This window comes from Megalobrama amblycephala, linkage group LG4, assembly GCF_018812025.1.
Source record: "Megalobrama amblycephala isolate DHTTF-2021 linkage group LG4, ASM1881202v1, whole genome shotgun sequence".
Taxonomy (NCBI): domain Eukaryota; kingdom Metazoa; phylum Chordata; class Actinopteri; order Cypriniformes; family Xenocyprididae; genus Megalobrama; species Megalobrama amblycephala.
Window position 1 is genome coordinate 46061750 of NC_063047.1, and position 22825 is coordinate 46084574.

The window sequence follows — 22825 nt, forward strand, 5'->3', positions numbered from 1 at the left end:
TCTCTGAATCTTTGGATGATATTATGCATTGTTGATGATGATAACTTCAAACTCTTTGCAATTTTTCTCTGAGAAACTCCTTTCTGATATTGCTCCACTATTTTTCACCGCAGCATTGGGGGAATTGGTGATCCTCTGCCCATTTTGACTTCTGAGAGACACTGCCACTCTGAGAGGCTCTTTTTATACCCAGTCATGTTGTCAGTTGACCTAATAAGTTGCAAATCGATCCTTCAGCTGTTCCTTATATGTACATTTAACTTTTCTGGTCTCTTATTGCTACCTGTCCCAACTTTTTTGGAATGTGTAGCTGTCATGAAATCCAAAATGAGCCAATATTTGGCATGACATTTCAAAATCTCTCACTTTCAACATTTGATATGTTATCTATAGTCTTTTGTGAATAAAATATAAGTTTATGAGATTTGTAAATTATTGCATTCCTTTTTTATTCACAATTTTTCTTTTTCATATATATATATATACTTACCAGTTTACACCTTCTTTTAAAATTGACCCATATCCGATATCTGCATTTACACTATAAACTTTGTGAAACAACACAAGGTAGACATACCGGCAGACGTCGCTTTTTCAATGACAAGGACATTTTTGATCTGTCTGCTTACATGGCAGGCGAAAATGCATTTTCTGATTCATATCAGATTTGTTTCTATATATGAATGAGGCCTGAATCCAATCTGAGAATATCAGAATCCATGTGCTTTTTTCCTGCTTACACTTTTCCTCGTGGATCATATGCTATCTGTGCCACATGGGAGGAAAAAATCAGAATAAGGTCACTTGAACCATGTGGCCATAGAGTGGTCAGTAGGGCTCTCAAAAGTCTTTCACTTGATTTCACTTGGTCGTCTGTTGCTCTTTCATCTGTCCTGTTAAATTGGTTCTCTTATTGTTTTTGACACTGATTCAGTGTTGAAAAGAAACTGATATTTGGTTGATCTTCAGAAGTGCTCGGCCTGACATTTATCCTCCCATGAAATTAATTTATGGCGTCAGCCTCTAAGTTTTGAAAGTGAGGCCAGAGAGAGTGGGGGTGGGTGAAAACAAGGGGGCCTTGTGAAAATGTGGATGAAAAATCTCTTAGAACTTGCATAAAAATCCGAGCTGATTAGTACTTAATCGCAATGTGTGTCCTCCTGTGGTTTCCACTGACAGATCTGGTCCCTCTCATGTAGAGACTATGATGCTAGGGTTGCATCTCAGTTCAGTTCATTCTACACTAAAAGTGTGTACTTTATAGATGATGAGTACATACTCATGAGTGTGTAGAAAGACAGTATGCTAGTACTGATGTAACAGCATGCCATTAAATTGTAGCTTTAAACCACAGACCTCATGGTTCATAATATTTTAGTTACAGGGTGACTAGACATCCGTTTCACAAAAGTTTGTCCAAATAATTCATTAAAATGTCCTTGTTTCAACTTCTAACTACAGTGTCCTATTGTTTTTGTTCTCACTGGATGACACTGATGATAGAGAAGGAAAGCATTTATTTGCTAATGCTAGTTGATTTACTGAAACTTTCCATCTCGTTCAGCAAATCAGCAAGCAATACATCTGGCTGTCATAACAATAACATGCTTGCTGCTGCTCCCTGCAGTCTTCTCAGTGTAAGCAGCATTAGTGAGGCAGCCAAGCTGAGGAAATGCCCAAACAAAAATCTTTGGACATTTTATTGAATTGTGAGTGTGAGGTACTTAGAATAAGGTCTGAAAAACACATGCCTTTGAACTAAAGACATGACACTTATATAATATCCTCCAACATAAACTGTAATTTTCACATATTTTCTCTGTTAAATAAACCATCAATCATGATTTCAGACAACGGTGGCTGTGAACATCCCAGAAATATTTTGCAGTGGAATATATGTAAGAATTTGAATAGGATATGAAAATTATGTACAGCATGATTTGGTGTAATTCCAAGTGATCAGGCTAATTGGTTAGCGCTATGCTAAGCTATCAGGCTAATCGTAACCTTGCTAAACACAAGCTAGCTGTAAACATAAAGAAAGAGAAATGTTAAAGGTGCCCTAGAATTAAAAATGTAATTTATCTTGGCATAGTTAAATAACAAGAGTTCAGTACATGGAAATGACATACAGTGCGTCTCAAACTCCATTGTTTCCTCCTTCTTATATAAATCTCATTTGTTTAAAAGACCACCGAAGAACAGGCGAATCTCAACATAACACAGACTGTTACGTAACAGTCGGGATCATTAATATGTACGCCCCCAATATTTGCATATGCCAGCCCATGTTCCAGGCATTAGACAAGAGTAGCCAGTATTAACATCTGGATCTGTGCACAGCTGAATCATCAGACTAGGTAAGCAAGCAAGAACAATAGCAAAAAATGGCAGATGGAGCAATAATAACTGACATGATCCATGATAACATGATATTTTTAGTGATATTTGTAAACTGTCTTTCTAAATGTTTTGTTAGCATGTTACTTCACAGAGACAAGAGCCGCTCATTTTCATTTTTAAACACTTGCAGTCTGTATAATTCATAAACACAACTTCATTCTTTATAAATCTCTCCAACAGTGTAGCATTAGCCGTTAGCCATGGAGCATAGCCTTAAATTCATTCAGAATCAAATGTAAACATCCAAATAAATACAATACTCACATAATCCGATGTATGCATGCAGCATGCATGACGAACACTTTGTAAAGATCCATTTTGAGGGTTATATTAGCTGTGTGAACTTTGTTTATGCAATGATAGAGTCGAGAGCTCGGGAGGGGGAGGAGAGCACGAGCAATTAAAGGGGCTGCAGCCTGAATCGGCGCATTTCTAATTATGCCCCAAAATAGGCAGTTAAAAAAATGAATTTAAAAAAATCTATGGGGTATTTTTATATATATTTGAGCTGAAACTAAACAGACACATTCAGGGGACACCTTAGACTTATATTACATCTTGTAAAAAAACGTTTGATGGCACCTTTAATTTGTAGACATGGTTATATAATCTGATAAGATATAATCTAAAATTGTAGTCATTTTTTGATGAGAAAGATGATTAACAAGATATTTATATTTAATATTTACCAATGAGTTCCCAAAAGAAGTTCAGTCAGCCAGTGGAATCTCTGTGTGGTCCAAGAAGAGTTGGATGGTAAGATTTGAGACATTTATAAAACAGCTGTGTTAGCTTCAGCTTTCCTCTTGATTCATTTTCAGATTATTCTTTTTATTTTTATTATTTTTTTTATTTTTAAATTGTTTCCACATCAGTTGAAGTAGGATTTTGTTTCCCACACTTCAAAAATATATATGAATCATATATGAACTTCAAATCCCAATTTTGAAGTGGCCAATGAAATGTCAGCTGCCTGGCGAGGGTTGGCTGAGGGTATGAGGGTGATTTTCCTGTTCTTTGCAGCAGTTGGCAGGACTGAGTTCCGCTTGCCTTATCAAATAAATTGGAGAGCTGCTTTTTTTTCCCCCTATTGCCTCTGCAGAAAAGGTTTTGGCTCACCCGAGGGTCTTCCGCTCATGCCTGCTACTGATGGGAAAACTACTTAGAATAATTGTGTTCCAGGCAGGAGGATTGCAAACCACTGCATGGCTTTCTCTGTCTCTCTCTCTCCTACACTGTTGCTCAGGGTCTCTCGCCCTCTGTCTTTTCTCCTTGTATCGTTCTGGCTCATTCTTTTTCTTTCTCTGTCTTTCTCTCTGCTTTGAGAGCAAAGGACATTTCCAACAAGGGTAGAGGGGGCTGCTTTAGTCTCTAAGTCACTCCTGTATCAAGGCATTTTTCCACCTTGTAATAATTTTAGTTATGGGTTAGGCCGGGTAATGTTTGTTGTACTACATTTAATTTCTGAGGATTTTCATCAAAATTATAAAAATAATAATTATCAATGTGCACAAGATGATTTTCATCTCTATATTACAACCTAGCCAGACAGAATAATGTTTTTTTTATTATTAAAATCAACACTTTCTCTCCTGCTCACCAAGGCTGCATTTATTTGATCAAAAAAAAAAAAAAAAAAAAAAAAAAAAAAAAGTATATTATTATTATTGAATATTTTTGTAAGCTTCACCTAAAAATGTAGTCCACATGCATTTTACACTGTCATAAAGTATATGGATGGTGGTATATCCCCTTTGTATTTTAGCAGATGCCACATTTTCAAATTGCCTGCGTTTTTGTTTGATATGGTGGAAGTCAAATAGATTGACTAGATATGATCTCATTCTGAATGCTCTTGTGTTGTTAAGTTAAATTGGTGAATCATTTTCATCTGACTATTTGCCTCTTCTCCTTTGATGAATTGTCATCTTTGCGCAAATCCTCGCTGCCAGGTTCAGCCCTCTCTCACTCCGTTCTAAATCTTCTTCTGAAGTGACAGAGAAACGCTATAATTCTCTTCCACTCGGTGCCAGCATACCCTCTTTCTGTCTCTCTCTCACATTGTCATTTTCATTGTGCTTAGTTTAACAGTATTTTGAATAGTACATATCTTTAGTATTCTGAATTGTGCAAAATAAACATCTGTCACTCTGGAAGCTTCCTAGTCAATGGTACTTAACAATCACACAAAGAGAATGAGTCGGATCATGTGATAGGTTATTGGTGTTTGTCTCAAATGGCCAGTCTAACTAGGACAACACTTAGTCTTGCATGTGGGAGTATGTAAATAAAAAAATTGTGCTGTCAAATCGATTAATCGCCTTTATTATTCATGATTTACATAATACCACTTGGTCAGATTTTACAACTATCACTTTTTCGCAGATTACATTCAATTATACTCTATCTGCACACCTGCTCTACCTGCCCAAACTGACAAAATCTCTGCTTGTGTGAAAGATTGGCTTAATTCAAATTTTCTGAAACTTAACATGGACAAAACTGATTATTATTTTTATTGGAACTCCCTCACTCACCAGCAATATTTCTACCAATTTCACCTGTGAGATTTCTGGTTCTCACATCAAATCATCTAGTACTGTTAAAAATGTAGGTGTAATCTTCGACTCCACCCATTCTCATATTACCTCTATCACCAAATCTGCATTCTTTCATCTACGTCGCATTGCCCAACTCCGTCCCTTCATCAGTACCAAAGACGCTGAAACTGTATCATTACGCCTTGATTACTGTAATGCCCTCCTCATTGGTCTACCTGCCAGCTCCATCTCCAGATTACAATACATTCAAAACTCTGCTGCTAGAATACTCAACTATACCAAGCGTTCTGCTCATATCACCCCAATTTTGTATAATCTCCACTGGCTTCCAGTTGCCTACCGTATTAAATTCAAAATTCTCCTGCTCGCTTTTAAATCTTTGCATGGCTTGGCTCCCCCTTATCTTTGTAACATGCTCGTTCCCTACACCCCGACTCGCTCACTACGTTCCTCTGACTCTGGCCTTCTTGTTGTCCCTCGGCATCGCCTCTCTTCAATGGGGGGCAGATCATTCAGTGTTATCACTTGTTTTCTGAATGTTATACCTCTGATTTGATGGACTGATTGCTCTGCTTAGTTAACTAATAGTTCTCTGAATGTTATGTTATGTCTCTTAAGTCCTGTTTTGTATTTTATTGTGCTTGATTCTATTCTTCTGTATGCTTCCCTGTCCATATAATGTTCCTTCACTGTCTCTTCAAACTATTGTTTTTCATCATTGTCTACTCATATTATCTCTTCCTTGTTAATGTACATTGTAAAGCGTCATTGAGCCCTGGAAAGGCGCTATATAAATAAAACTTATTATTATTATTATTATTAATAACATAAAAGTTTGTGTTTACATAATGCATGTGTGTGTGTATATTATTATATTTAAATATATATTGTGTGTGTATACTGTATATATATATATATATATATATATATATATATATATATATATATATATATATATATATATATATATATATATATATATATATATATATATATATATACACATATATTATGTAAACTTTTGTGCTAGATGCGATTAATCACGATTAATCGATTTGACAGCTCTAAAAATAAAATATGAAAAATGTATAAGTACTTTCTGTGTCTCTAGCAGCACCAAATAAATGTAATGCAAAAATAACTCTGAACACATGACATTGGTTGCTGTGTCAGCCTGGTTGTGATGCTCAGACAAACAAGCCAATGTTTAATGCTACAATTCAATTTAAATTCACATTTATTTGTATAGCGCTTTTCACAATACATATCATTTTAAAGCAGCTTTACAGAAAATGCATGTTTCTACATTATAATTTAGAATAATTTGTTATCAGAGGTGACTGTGTCTTAAGGCAGGTACACACCAAACTGACGCCGACAAACTAGTGGCGACGAAAGCAGACTGCGGGGTTGGTTCACGTCGGCAGCATCTGTGTACAAAGTTGCCTTGACACACCAAACCAATGCTCGACAGCCGACGGCCAAGTAGCACGTCCGTTCTGCGCCTGCGTAAGATGAAATACCTTTCCGTACCAGCAGGTGGCAGTAGCTGAACAGCCAATCAGAATGATCAGATGGCCCGACGAGCTCTGACGCCGATTCGACATGTCGAAAAAAAGCCGACAAGGACCAACTTCAGCCAAGGGTGCAGAACACACTGAGAAAACTTAGTCGGCCGACCGTCGGCTTGGTGTGTTCATGCCTTAAGTAATGTCCATATGTCCAGAAATATACAGTTCTAAGATAATACAAATCATGCAGATAGCTAACATCATGTGTTCATTTAGGCAGAAACAATGAGGTCCTTAAAGTAGTTATTACAAATCGTGATCATAATGATTACAATATATAGATATTTGCCAGTTGTCTATGTTGATTCAGAGTTGGCGTCATCTGAAGTCCCGGCAGCGGTTGGCGTCATCTCTTCACATGTGTTGGGTCATCTGAAATCTTCATAAGAGGCTGGATCCAAACTGGAGCTGGTGTACTAGAATGGGAAATAATTAGCATAGCTGCTGTTCATAACATTTCAAGCAAAAGATAGTCATGTGCATGTGATCTGATATAACTGTACAAGGTTATTAGATGTATTGTGTGAATGCTTGGCTATAGAGATGTCTCTTTAATCTAGATTTAAACTGGGAGAGTGTGTCTGAGTCCTGAACATTATCAGGAAGGCTATTCCAGAGTTTAGGAGCCAAATGTGAAAATGCTCTCCCTCCTTTAGTGGAGTTAGATATCCTGGGTACAACCAAAAGTCCACAGTTTTGTGACCTTAAAGGGGTCCTTGAATATGATTTCACTTTTTTAACTTTAGTTAGTGTGTAATGTTGCTGTTTGAGCATAAACAACATCTGCAAAGTTACAACGCTCAAAGTTAAATGCAAAGGGAGATATTTTCTATTTACAACAAATGGCTGGTAAGGACTACAATGAGCTTCTTCCCTGGTCAGTGACATCATAAATTTACAAATTTCAAACACAACAAAGAGGTGAGGCCATGTTGCAGCCATGCCGTCATTTTACGGCAAAATGCTTCACAAACTGGGGTCAATTCAATGCTGGATTTGCACAAAAGATTAACATGACGGCACATGCTAGTTGATGAGTTGAATCAACTCCACAGCAACTACATAAATTTATCCATTAACCATTCAGAAACGTCCAGTTGCAATCTAAAAGTTGTAACTTCTTCCTGAGTCTCTCCATCAGTGTCCGACTCCAGTTTGAACAATGTAAGGCTGAACACCATTACTGACAATCCTCATTTTGGCTGCGTGAGATTCTCCAGCGTTGTTGTTGTTGAGCAACCCAAGTGCGACATGTTAAAGCTCCACTCTCTTCTGGAAAGGGGGCCGGGAGCAGCAGCTCATTTGCATTTAAAGGGAGACTCACAAAAATGGCATGTTTTTGCTCACACCCAAATTTGACAAGCTATAATAAATGATCTGTGGGGTATTTTGAGCTGGAACTTCACAGACACATTCTGGAGACACCTGAGACTAATAGCAATAGAAGTTAAATACACAGGAGCTGAACCATTTTGGACCTTAAAGGTCATGTATCTCCATGCACAGAAGACCAATGGTCAAGGTCAGGATTTTTGAATATATATATATATATATATATATATATATATATATATATATATATATATATATAATATCCATCTCCAAAGAGACTCAAAGGCATCTTCATCTTATAGTGAAATGTTGTTGCTATAGTGTTTTCATAATTGTGAGCTGGTGAACATATGGAGCACTTGTTATGGAACAGATGTTATGTGGCACTAAATGGGAGGCGGAACTCATATACATACAATTATATGGTCTAAAAATACTTATTCAAGACGGAATTGGCCAGTATCGGGAAGGTGTTGGTGGAACTAATGCTTTCTGATATTGATACCATCTTGATTTCAGTGTAGTTCACAACAGTGATAAAAATGGATCTTGATCTGTATATTTAGATGAATTTTGGTGTTTTTAAGAAAATTATTATTGTCTGTTTGGACAAGGATTTCACATATACAGTACGTGCCACTTAAAGATGTCATTTTAATGTTTAAAGAAGGAGGTTCTTGTGACATGCACTAATCTTTGTGTGTTGTGACTCAATATGTATGCCTGCAGACCTCCAGCGATCATTTATTCATGTCAAGTGGCCCTTTCTCTAGTGGAACTAATGGAAAGCCCTGGTTCTACAAATGGGTGGAAAAAAATCTTTGCTGGCCAGATTTAGACATTGAAGAGAGGGACAGCTTTTGCAGTAATGCAGAGAAAGAGGGAGTGAGTGCCTAATGCCTTAGAGACATGCATCTGCTGACATTTCTCATCCTGCTTGTTTATGGATTTTTTACGGTAATTTTTATGGTAAGAGACTACGGTGAAGGCTAGAGTTATTCATCACTGCTTGTGTTTCACACTGCTGCTGTAGGCAACTTTAGTGTCTGGTCATTGTTCTAAATACAGATTGCCAAATCATAGTTTCCGTTCCTGTGAAAACATACAAGATCAGCCCTATAAGTTTAGGTCTCATTGTTTATGTAAAGGCTGTCAAATGGTAAATATCTTTTGAAACATACACATTACAGTATGTCAAGATTTTTATTACAGTATTTTTAATGTTAAAACAATTGTGCTGCTTAATATTTTTGTGGAAACAGATTTACATTAATTTTAAATAGACTCTTTTTGTAACATTATAAATGTCTTTACTGTCACTTGTCATCAATTGAATGCTGTCTTTGCTGCATCAAAGTATTCATTTCTTTAAAAAAAAAAAAAAAAAAAAAAAACTGAACCCAAACTTTTGAAATTTCTTACTTATTATCCTTAGAAAAAAGAGAGCAATTCTGAAATGCAAAGTGTTGGCAGAGATGGAACATCCAACTCACAGAACTTTCTTGGTGAAGTTCTAAGCTAGTTCTTAAAAGAAAGCAATAATCAATGTGAGACCATTAGTTACAACAATTTCATCACAGTTTAAGGATGTTTCAGGTACTGCAGCCTCTTTATAAAAATAACAGTAATATGATAAAACTGTTTTCGGTAATTAATTACATTAATTAAAAAAATATTAAAAATAAAATGCCTCATTAATTAAATTAGCTGTAGACTGTTTAACATTCTAATTGTTTGTAGCAACTCATTAATACACTGAAAAAAAAATTGTGTAGGATTTACTTTATTGTAAATTATACTTTATTTATACTTTATTGAAATTATTTTCATTCAGAAATTGTTAGTAAATAAATAGTTACACAATAATTACAAAGAAACAGCAAGTAACACATTGAATTAAACATGAAATGTTAAAGTAGAAAGACTGAAATTGTATTTTGTTGTAAAATGTACACAAATAATCTTCCAATAACATATGGAAGCTTATTTCTGCCACAGAATAATAATTAAAAAAAAGGTACTTGTGACTTTTTATCTCGCAATTCTGACTTTTTTTTTAGAATCATGTTATAAACTCGTAATTACAAGAAAAAGGCAGAATTTCGAGATACGGACACATTTAAAAAAGGTAATTGCAACTTTTTATCTCACAATTCGGACTTTTTTTCTCTCGATAGCGAGTTACAATTCTAAGAAGAAAAGTCAGAATTGTGAAATATAAATGCGCTACTCTGATTTTTTTTCTCACAATTGAAAGTTTATGACTCTGATTCTATAAATTCAGATTTTTTTTATAAAGTCCAAAATATAAACTCAGAAAAAAAAGAGAAAAAAAAGTCAGAATTGTGAAAAACAACAACAAAAACCAACAACAAAAACACCTTATTTATGTTTTATTCCATGGCAGAAACAAGCTTCCATTGGAACGTTTTGATGGAAGGTTACAAAAACACTTTTTTACATGTAGTGATCTTTCACAGGAAGGCTAAGAGCGTGTTTTAAGAAATAATTCAGGTCAGGTTTGATTTCATGTCGACTTTAAAGTGAACATCATTAGTACACATTTCTAATGGCCTAATGGAATTAAACAGATTATTTTGCTCACATTTGCACCATACAATGTTTATATATGTATATATATATATATATATATATATATATATATATATATATATATATATATATATATATATATTTACTCACCCTCAAGCCATCATAGGTGTTTGACTATCTTCTTTCAGACAAACACAATCAGAGATATATTTAAAAATATCCTTAGTCCTCCAAGGTTTATAATGGTTGTGAATGGGGGGGCCATGTTTAAAAAAAATAAATAAATAAAAAAAATTGCATCCATAATCAAAGTAATCCATATGGCTCCAGAGGGTTAATAAAGGCCTTATGAAGCAAAGGGATGTATTTTTGTAAGAAAAATATCCATATTTAAAACTTCACTTTTAAAATAACTAGCTTCCGGCAGACGAACCTACGCATACTGCAATTGGACCCGACGCAATTACGCAATGACGAACGGGCAGGTGCAGAGGAGAGAGCAAAACAAAACACCGGTCACGAATGAAGTCTAAAATGAGAAATTTTAAAGAGAAATGTCAGAGGATTTTGATATAAGAGTTAGAAGAGCCTGAGTTTGTTGCACAGCCTGATTTGATTGAACTGTGAGAGGTTTCAACACTTATGATACTCCTACATCGCATCAGGGGTTACTCATTTGGCGCAAGTCGACTTGCGCAGTATGTGTACAGTCATCCGCCAGACACTAGTTATTTGAATTTATAAAGTTTATTCATAAAGTTTAACATTTTTCTTACAAAAACACATCCCTTCACTTCAAAAGGCCTTTATTAACCCACTGGAGCCGTATGGATTACTTTGATTATGGATGGATGCATTTTTTTTTTTTTTTAAACATGGCCACCCATTCACAACCATTATAAACCTTGGAGGAATAAGGATATTTTTAAATATATATCTATTCAGTTGTGTTCATCTGAAAGAAGATTGTCATATACACCTAGGATGGCTTGAGTGTGAGTAAATCATGGGGTAATTTTAATTTTTGTGTAAACTATCCAACCCAGACTGGGTTGAAACTATCCCTTTAAGTGCTAATTTGTTTCTTAAAAAAAAAAAAAAATTCCAGCTAATGAAAATTTGTAGCATATGGCCTGAAGACGTAAGACATTTGTTAAATTTGATGGTTAAGTGGGGATAACTGTTAATTAATGTGGACAATGTAAGGCTTTAAAGATAAAGTAATTCAGCGCTATGCTTAATAAATTGACTAATCTAATTGTTGCACGGTACTGTCTATCATCACACAAAATGATGAGGTTGCCTGCAAGTCATCTACATTTCCAGCTTTTCACAGTGTAAAGTGAAGAGCTACATCAAAAAACTTTTATTATCGCTTTATCTAAAAGATATTGTGTTTGATTTGAAAACGAGCCAGGCTTTGCTGTCGGACCTGTTTTTTTTTCTCATATTTAATATTTATAGAAGTGCAGTACAGCTTATGATCATCAATACTGTGCTTGATGGAAGGGCTGAGGGGGTGAGATAAGGCTCTGTTGACTGAGTTGTTGAAATGGGCGACTGAAGCCTCTACTATTGGTCATGGTCTACTCCTCAAAGCAGGGGCCGCCTTTTATCAGGTAAGTGCAATTCGAAGCAGCAGTTCAAAGAGAAAGGACAGAGTTTTTTAAGGTTAACCGGTCTGAGGTTAATCCTGGAGACAGATTTAGCTATCAATGAATGTTTCGTCACGTTATGAGTGTTTGGTCAACCATTTAGTGCAGTTCCCATTGGCTCCTACAGCACTGCAGAACAGCTGCCTTACAGAACTTTCTTGTGAAGTTCTACACTAGGTATTAAATGAAAGCAATGATCAATGTGAGGCCATGCGTTACAGCGATTTTATCACGGTTAACTCTCTACCCTCTACTCCTCCATACTGTTATATGGTAGGGGGCGCTATTACAAAACTTCTGAAAGAGTAGATAATCTCCAGATAAAACATATGCAAAAAAGGAGCAGAAACAAGCGATAAAAGCATTGCTTATGCATGTTATAGTGTTTGAAGAAAAACAAAAACGATTTTCTCAAAATGATTGCCTTTTTGTGCTTTTATTTTTTTTTTAATTAAACATATCCACATTCAAGTGTTGATTAAAAAAAGAAGACATGAAGCTAGAACTATACTTTTGTTTGTTTGTTTAAAATTAGAGGCTTTGTTCTTTCTTTTGATATATTGCATGTTCAGATGTTCATACAACAAACTTTTCTGGAGGCCATGACATTTTTGTGAAAATTTTCCAAAATGTTGGCTGTGGATGGCAACATTTAAAAACACAGCCCCTCGATATAAAAAAATATGCTAAAACACACTTGTGTTCAATAAATAATTACATTAAACAAACACTCCACATTTTTTTGCGTAATATCATTGCGCCTGGTGCACCCATGGTACGGCAGCAAAGTTCCTTGATTATTACGGCGGAATGAGAGTATAGTTCCTAGCCATATCGGCCTAGAAAATTGCAACTTTTCATTTTCCGTCGGTCTTAGTACATGATGTAACTACAGAAGAGTCTTAAAAATAGTTTTAAATAGGAAAAATATCAAAACTCTTTGGTCATTTTTGAGCGAGATGCTAACGGTCTAATCAGATTCAATGAACTATGCTAAGCTATGCTAAAAGTGGTACCGCCAGACCCGGAGATCGGCTGAATGGATTCGAAAACGGTAAAACTCAACTGTTTAACTCTAGGGGAGTTGGAAAATGAGACTATTTTCAAAAAAAGTGGAGTTTTCCTTTAATTCTTCCCCTGCCATTGATGCAATTTTCCGTTATTTATGACACAATGCCTCCCTGCCATTGACAGAAATTTCAGGCAATCCATGTTTTCACTGCTATACGGTAGGGGGTGCTATTACACATCTTCTGAAAGAGTACAGAATCTCCGGATCAAAACACAGGTGAAAAAGACAGTAGCCCCTCACTAGATCTTGCGTTCTGCAGTGAGGACCATCTCGAAAAAGAAGCAAAAACCAGCAATAAAAGCATTGTTTATGCACACGTAAAATACATTGATCAGCAAATATTAAACAGCATATTAAACAAACCTGCATAACGTTACAGATAGGGCTGGGCGATATATCGCATGCGATTCTCACGCGCATTTCGTCAGTAAAGCCGGTTCCCTGATTACCGCTAAATCGCCATCACCTGCTTTCAAATGGAGCGCCTTTTAATAGACAGAGCCGTAGTTCACGGACAAGCCACGCAAAATCGGGTTCAGTATCGAAGATGAATCGACTTCGATACTGAACGCGATTTTGCGTGGCTTGTCCGTGATCTACAAGGCGCTCCATTTGAAAGCAGGTGATGGCGATTTAGCGGTAATCAGGGAACCGGCTTTACTGACGAAATGCGCGTGAGAATCACATGCGATATATCGCCCAGCCCTAGTTACAGATCAAAATGCCGACCCAAGATGAGGTATAGGACAGTGCAAGCATTGGGGGTGTTGATGGACTCAATGTAATTGGTTTATGTTTCAATCATTGTTCTGAATCTGATTTTCTCAGCTTTTTGCTTAAAATGTTGCTTTTTCAATGAAACATCTCGCACGTGTGCTGTGAGACATCTGTCCACCATTTTTGCGTCATTGCAGCTGAATGGCTCTTTGGTGCGGGCAGACATCAAAGCGATTTTACTCATGCTTTAGGTAGATTTCAGATAGGAACTCAGAGAGTGGTCAGTAATCCGGAGGCTAAAGCATACATCATTTACTGTGTCTTGTGTCACTGCACCTATTCAAGGTGTTAAACAGCACATGTATGATCCCAAAGCAGCAGCAGCTTCCATCCATTGAAACATGACACTGCTGGAAACACAGCACGACTGTGGTGTTTGAAGTTAAGGCTTCTCTGAAAGAGCGGGGGTGTGTTCCACAGGGATTTTATCATCGGAATCTGGTTGTGGATCAGAGAAAAGGCTGATGTTTTTGAATTTTAATGGACAGAGGGGAAATGTATGATGAGTATGAGCTTTAGCGTGCATAAATTGATGTACAGAAGATGCTTTTTTTAGATGTAAGGTCTCAGAGGTTATAATGAAGATGCAGAAGTCATGTGAGCTACCTATGGGAAATTGGATTTGGTTTCCAGCACAGATTGACAATCTTTGTATAAATGAGCATCTGAAGGAGTGGATTTATATAACCATTCCTACGAGTCTTTATTTTGCATTATTATTTTACATTAATGTTAAAATTTATTTTATTTTCTTATATTATTGTTGTTTATTATTTTGCATAGCTATGCATAGCTTGCTCATTTGAGTAGCAAAATGAAACGCTTATAGGCATAGCCTTCTTGGAGCCGATCACTTAAATCCATAATAGTCTTGGATCCAGACATAAAACCCTCTGTGTCTCTTTCACAGGGTGAAAGCAAAGAAAGGGGTGAACCTCCTCAGCACTAAGTCGAAGAGTAACCAGTGGAAGGTTGAATGGGATGTACAGTCCGGAGCCAAACACTCGATTGCAACCGTGGAAGCCAGCAAGATCAAAGGAGTCACTGGGTAAGTCAGCTTCCTCACATTTTGTACACTCATCTAGGAAAAAGCTTCTCTAGTGAGAAACTAAGCAGTGTGTAGTGAATGGCAGACTGGTTTCAAATCAGCAAAGAATAGAGAACCTAAACTTTCATTCTTGAATCATCACATTCACCCACGCAAACATCTGCTAGTTAATCCAAATAACATGCAACTAAAACAGAACGCCGCCTGTTCAGTTAAGAGCTTTGTTTAAGGATGTTACTGTTTAATTGGAGAGGCTTATATTCAATGAAACATTTGTAGTCATATTAATTAGTAGTTCCTGTGTATTCATTCATAGTAAATTATTATTGCAGGGCTTTATGACAGAGCCAGCTCAGTCTGTAGGAAAAAATAAAGACATCTACAGGATTCCAATTGAAACTTCGTTTGAAATCAGTCCTAAAAGAATCAAATAAAGTCATCCTGGATAAAGTTTTAAAAAACAGTTAATTAAATTAAAATTAAAAATGCTGATTTTTCTGGTAGGATTGTGTTTGCTTCTTAGAGGCTTCTTATTTCGCTCCATTAGCATCCTGTAGGATTGATTTCAAATTATAATTCCAATATCTGATTTTGTATACATTCCTTAAAAAAATTCAACTAGAAATGGCTGATATATATTTTCAGTCCACAGAAGTCTACAAAAGTTCTAGAAGTATACAAAACTGTAGTCTAGAATGGTTTTCTCTTCCATTTCATCTTCAGGAACATTGAGGCCCTGTCCACACGAAGCCAGATCTTTCCCTATCCAAATTTTTTATTTTTTTTTCCTCGTCTCAAGAAATATCTGCGTACACACGAAACCGCTGAAACCGGCTCAAAACGATGTAGTATACATGCCAGACCAGTATGTGGTACCTGTAATTCTGCCACAGAGATACACTTAAAAACAGAGAATAGGACTTGGAGCATGCGCATAATCCTTGCGCGCTGTATACAAACTTGAGTAAAGCTTAGTAATATCTCTTTATTTTGGCTCATTAGCTTTTGCAGCATCTAGAGTCTGCTATTGCTGTTGTTGTTGCTGTTCGCGGTGTCTGACTAGGGTCGGCACGTGGGGTGATGACATCATCGTTTCACAAAATATACGGATTGGCTGTACACACGAAAGTGCAAGGGCGGCGTTTTCAGGTTTATCCACTCTGGAACCCTGTTTCAAAAAATATCGGATTCACGTTCTGAAAACGCCGGATTCGTCTGGACGAAACTCCTATCCGATATAAAATTTTTGCGTATACAGCTAAACGCATCTCCGTGTGGACGGGCCCTGAGTGATTCATCTAGCCAGGAGTCAAGTGTTATTTACCTTTTGTCGGGGAGATCAAGATTTTTCAAGATTTCAAGATTGAGTGTCGACACAGAGATTACCAGAGAAGTTATCTGAATTAAACCTCATGCTATTTTGTTCTGTTTGTTTCTAAGCCTCTTAGCCTCTATCCTTCGTTTTCCCTCTGTATTAAGTAGACCCTAGCAAACAATCTGACATGTGAAAAGACCATGTCACTCACCTGCAACCCTGCTACAAGGAAAACTATACTTTAATATAGTGTATTTTATACAACTGTAGTCACGTTGACTATTTTAATGATGTCTTTACTATTTCTACTTTTCTGGATTTGAATGCAGTAATTTTGTTGCTTTCTATGGGAGAATTTTTTTTTTTTTTACTTGGATTTCATCAAAAAATATCTTAATTTGTGTTCTGAAGATGAACGAAGGTCTTACGGGTATGAAACGACATGAGAGAGAGAGTAATTTTTGACAGAAAAAAAAAAATACACACTGCCATTTCAGATTATTCAGCCCACTTTTTCAGCAAAGACAATTTTTGGCTTTAATATTTGTATTGTGTAGTAACTGTTTTATAAAAGCAATAAGTCCTGTGAAGCCATGGTTTATAGTGAATTTAAAACAGGCACGACGCGGAGTGCCTAAAACCCCCTTAGCTAACCACCCCCCTTAGCGGTTATAAATTCACTACAAACCACAGCTTCTTGGGGCTTATTGCTGTATTTTATTTGGCAAGGATGCATTAAATTGGTCAAAAATGACAGTTAAAGACTATTACATTGTTAAAAAAAAAAAAAAAAAAAAAATCAAATTTTTTTTTCAATTAACAAAATTAGTTGAGAACAAACATATGTTTACGTTTCTAAGAGTGGTTGCACAGCAACATACACATTCAGTTGCACAGCGATACTTATGTAATGCAGTTAGATGTATGTTTTGGGGAATTTTACAGTGGCTTCAAATGCAGCTCAACCAATCAGAATCAAGGCCTGGAACTATCTGTTTTATCAGTATTATTTTGTTATTTATTATGTCTTACTAACGCCAAACTTTTGAGCTGTTGTGTATGATTGGATGTTCACTGAAACAATATGGGCATATTGACGACATCTAAAATATAGAAGTATTTACATATACGCAGCTTTAGATATTTAAATATAACTGCATCACTGTAAACCCGAATTTGAAGTTGGGCTAACTCAAAAAATTTGAGGTAATCAGTTACTTCAAATTTTTTTAGTTATAATGTTCCTAATTTCAAATAAGCAGAACTATCAAGTTTTGAGTTTGTAGTACTCATACATGTTAATTGCTCTTATCTTGAAGAACTGAGTTAGCTCAGTTAGCAGAGTTAATTCATACATTTTGATAGCAATTAACATAAAACATTTAGTTTAATTAACTTTCTTATTTTGAGTTATTGCAAATCAAATGAGTTATTTACTTCACTGTAAACCCTAATAAAATACAAAAAATGCCAACATGCTAATTTGCTAAAATGTTAACAATAGCATGGTATAGCACTTATTGAATGCAGCAATGAGTACAGCAACTTAAAACATGTAACCTACCTGCTCTCAAACCAAGATTTCAAAAACCCACATTAACAGAAACTCTTCTAAATTAGCATAACAAAACATTAATCACTACTAAATCTTCCTTAACATTAATCTTGTGCAAAAAAAAAAAAAAAAAACATTATATAACACTTAATTTTAGCATTTACTCTCCCTTTCAAGTGCCATGGGCAAAGCATGCTGGGAAACAGAAATCCCAGTCCAGTTTCAGTTAAACTTAAGTTAGTCTAAATTAAAAGAAATGAGTTCATACAACTCAAAACAATGAAACAATGCTGTGAACTCAAAAGAAAATGAAAGGTCTAAATACTCATAGCAGTTAATTTAATTTAAGTTTGTCCTACTCAAACCAATGAAGTATTTTGAGCGTTAGGGTTTACAGTGTAGATACATTTTACTGTTTTACAAATACTATTATACAATGTTTTACATGCTTTGTTTATTACTGTTATTCTAATTTTTTCATTGCACCCTCTCACTTCTTAACCGATTTATTACACTGTCTGACACTCGCAAGAAATTGCTCCTTTTACACGGACTTTAAATGACAAAGTCTGAAAGTTTTGCCATAACAACTTATCAGTTTATTTACGTGCAGCACATTGCAACAGTCTCTGACATGTTGTCAAGCGCCAGTCTGACACCAGACTATAGAGAGGTGTTGCTTGTTATTTTTTAATGCGAGTTTAAACAGCTTTGCACTTTTCACCACAACCAACAGAATTTACTGCTTGTTTTGGGACTATTTCACAGTTGAACTCATCTCTTTGTTTTGGAGAATATACTTCTAGATGCGGCTGGAGGCTTTTTGTATCGTAACAAAGTAATGCCTGCATGAGTTTTTTTGTCTGGAAAGATTAATAATTTTTAGCAAGTCGATGCCGTTTCCTCGTATAGATTTTCTGTTAGCACGGCTCTTTCTGTCCACAGACTGCAGCTCTCTTCTTATACTTGCAAATTTCTTCGCATATGCTGGCCATATTCCTTCACCATCTATCTTTTCTAACGGCTTTAATGAGTGACTCTACTGCTAGAAGCAAACATGGTGAACGTGGCATGGGGCAGGCCTTGGAGGCAATGCCAGCATTATTTGTCAATATAAGACAATCCTCATTATTCCATTAGTGTATTTTCAATTAGAGATTCAGTTGCTGCACACTCATGCCAATTCTTTCTCTCCTTATGTTTCTGCACTCAGAGTTAAGCAAGCCTAAAATGAGTCTAAAAGCAGGGCGTTTTGAAAGCTGGCTCCTGCTCTGGCAGTGCTTAATGACTGATTGTTAGCAAAACTCTTCCCTGGCCTCCTCTCCTGTTGTGCAGGACAATCAATTCTCAGCAATGGCTAAATAATTAAGGCAATATTAACTTTGTTAATGCAGTGTCCAATGAATAGACATCAAGAAAGCAAACACGTTTGATAGAGATTGATTCCCGGTAGCCTTAAAATATTTCCTTCCAAACAAAAGGAAAAGTAATTAAACTTTTAGTAGGGAAGTCACACTTAATGGCCTTAACTGGTCACATCAATTTTAAATTAGCCAAGCAACAATTATAGACAAAACAGTACCTCCTAACAAAGGGGGTTTGAAAACCATAACAGTTGGCCACTGTAGTGTACTAGTGTATGCTGGACTACTAAACAACTAAATATACATTTGGTTTCTAATACAGAATGCAAACATGAAGTGAAAATGCATTGCAACCATACAGCTTATATACACTAATGTAGGCACTTAAAGGGTTATTTCACCCAAAAATGAAAATTATGTCATTAGTGACTCACCCTCATGTCGTTCCAAACCCGTAAGACCTCCGTTCATCTTCGGAACACAGTTTAAGATATTTTAGATTTAGTCCGAGAGCTTTTTGTCCCTCCATTGAAAATGTATGTACGGTAGACTGTCCATGTCCAGAAAGATAATAAAAACGTCATCAAAGTAGTCCATGTGACATCAGTGGGTCAGTTAGAATTTGTTGAAGCATTGAAAATACATTTTGGTCCAAAAATAACAAAAACTACAACTTGATTCAGCATTGTCTTCTCTTCCGGAATCCTTTCCATTGAATTGATTCCAATTAATTGATTCCATTGAACTGATTCCATTGAATCCTTTCATCTGTCGGCGTTGGTAATGAACTTTTACGTCGCCGTGGTTGTTTTTGGAGATTTGGACATCCGCGACATTTTGAAGCATCGAAAATACATTTTGGTCCAAAAATAACAAAAACTACAACTTTATTCAGCATTGTATTCTCTTCCAGGTCTGTTGTCAATTCGCATTCACAACTCCGCTGCTGCTTCTTCTTTCCTGTTTTACAGCGGTTGGCATCCAGCTTATTGGTGCATTACCGCCCCCTTCTGCTCCGGAGTGTGGTTCACGACTCCGCAGCGACGCTGCTGACGTAAGACGCTGCTGACGTGTTATCTGGTGCGCCAGAGCTTCGTTTACAGTCTGAGGGAGACGCACACTGTATTCAAGCTATTCTACATTGTTCGTATTTTGGTATTGCTATATTTTTTAAAATGGTGCGTAAGTGTGCAAGTCGTGGATCTCCTAATAGCCAAAAACAACCACGGTGACGTAAAAGTGCATTACTAACGCCGACAGATGAAAGGATTCAATTAAATCAATTCAATGGAATCAATTCAATGGAAAGGATTCCGGAAAAGAATTCAATGCTGAATAAAGTCGTAGTTTTTGTTATTTTTGGACCAAAAATGTATTTTCGATGCTTCAACAAATTCTAACTAACCCACTGATGTCACATGGACTACTTTGATGATGTTTTTATTACCTTTCTGGACATGGACAATATACCGTACATACATTTTCAATGGAGGGACAGAAAGCTCTCGGACTAAATCTAAAATATCTTAAACTGCGTTCTGAAGATGAACGGAGGTCTTACAGGTTTGGAACGACATGAGGGTGAGGCATTAATGACATCATTTTCATTTTTGGGTGAACTAACCCTTTAAGAATCACTTTAAAATACAGTATGTAAATATCATTGTACTACAGAACAAAATTAAAATGAAAATGCATTGCAAGTTAGGTTTGAAATTAGGTATGAAAAAAAAAGTATTGTTCAAAAAATAAGGACTTTTGGTTAAAAGAAAAGTTAGTTCTTATAAAAGATCTTGCATCGTATTGGTTACATTTTATTTTAGTGGTACTTTCTGTTATAAGTAGAGTTGCACCTACATGTTAACTAACTCTTATTAGAGTATTAGTTGATTATTAGTAAAATGTTATGTGTAGGGTTAGTAGAATAAGTTGGCATGAACATCTGTAGGTGGACCATCAAAATAAAGTGTAAGCAGATATTAAACAGACAGTCTAATAATACTCTAATGAGAGTTAGTTGATGCAACGTTACTTATAGTAAACAGAATGCCTAAAGGGGACCATCAAAATAAAGTGTTACATTGGTATTTTGTTATCCAATTCAATGACATTCCTAAAGAATAAACTCAGATAATCACAGTGTAACAGCATGTCTACAAACAAACAATAAATGACAATGAACAGAGGAAACCAAGGAACTTAAGTATACAATGATAATGAACTAAAAGACTAACAGGTGTGATGATCAAATGAAATGCCATCGTAAATGATAAGAGCGTGAAACAAAGGAAACTATCGGTGACTGATGATAAATAAACTCAAAGTCCATTAAAATGAAACTAAACTAACAACTGCCCAAATATATGTGACAATAATAAACGAAAAGAATGTTTTTTCCAATTCCACACAAGACAAAGTCGTTGGTTTTGCAGCTCTGACACATTAATTACCCCCCTCAGATAACATTTTGATAACCCTTCAGCATTTTTCCACAGACTTACTCACTCCCAGCAAGGGAATTTATTTTTTGGCCGTCTCTCTCAGTGTGGTTGTCAGCTGCTATCAGCGCATCTACCTGTAGAACAGGAGTCTCAGATAAAGGAAATAATCCTTGATGAGTGTGCATGAGATCAACAGACAGAACTTATTTAATCTGTCACTATCCATTATGGAGCCTCCTGCAGAGGCTCTGAAGAAACTATCTGCCAGTCACTGTTGCCGTTTTTTTTCCCCGTGTCGCCAATTTAATTCCAGTATGTTGCTGAACTGTTGTGCTCAGCTGTTTTATGACTACATCTGTGTTCATTTCACCAATGCACTTGAAATCAATGTTTATTGTTATATGAATGTGCAGCATTTTTGCTTTTATTGTTTTGTTGATGTGTCATTTTTTCAGATGCTACAATACTTTTCCCTATCCCAGCTTAATATGCAGAGACAACTATAAGTAAGCCATTTATAGGTGGATTCTCCCGAAAAGTATAAGCACTTCTCTCTGGCGCTATAAAAAGCAGTGCTCTGTTTGTTTGAATCGCCACATACAAAGATTTAATCTTTAAAAGAACAATATATATGGAGCCACGGTCATGACGGGGCCGTACCAAAATTTGGGGTCGATAGGATGCATTTTAATGCATTTTAATGAATTTTGGAAGAAGTCTCATATGTTCATCAAGGTTGCATTTATTTTATCAAAAAATGAAGTAAAAACATGAATAATATTGTGAAACGCCACCTACCGGCACAACAATGTAATCTGCACTGAAGTAGCTGAAAAATCCCCACTAACACACAGACCATTTCTCAATACCAATGCCAATATATATATATATATAGAGAGAGAGAGAGAGAGAGAGAGCTATTATACAAGCATAACAAGTTTGTAAAATAGGAAATAGACAAGCAAACAATTCAGACAAAAGTAAAAGACAGCACTCTAGTACAGTTTTAAAGTTAAATATGAATACCAAAGAATGCTTATTAGATATGCCCAAAACAAATTATATCTCATGTTTAACCACTACAGGGACAGAGCCAGCGGCAAATGTCAGAAGGACTTGCCGAGATGAGGCTGTTCTCGGTGGGGTACATGAGAACCCAGTGATCACCTGGATCGTCC

General features: G+C 36.1%; 1 protein-coding gene across 2 annotated transcripts in view; it reads left to right on the forward strand.

The window, feature by feature from the left end:
• The window catches only part of tmem132e (transmembrane protein 132E), a 415507-nt gene that overhangs the window by 338723 nt on the left and 53959 nt on the right, over positions 1–22825 (forward strand). For both annotated transcript variants that reach the window (XM_048189579.1, XM_048189578.1), the window contains exon 3: positions 14835–14972. In XM_048189579.1, the coding sequence (XP_048045536.1) occupies positions 14835–14972 (138 nt within the window). The remainder of the gene's footprint in view (positions 1–14834; positions 14973–22825) is intronic.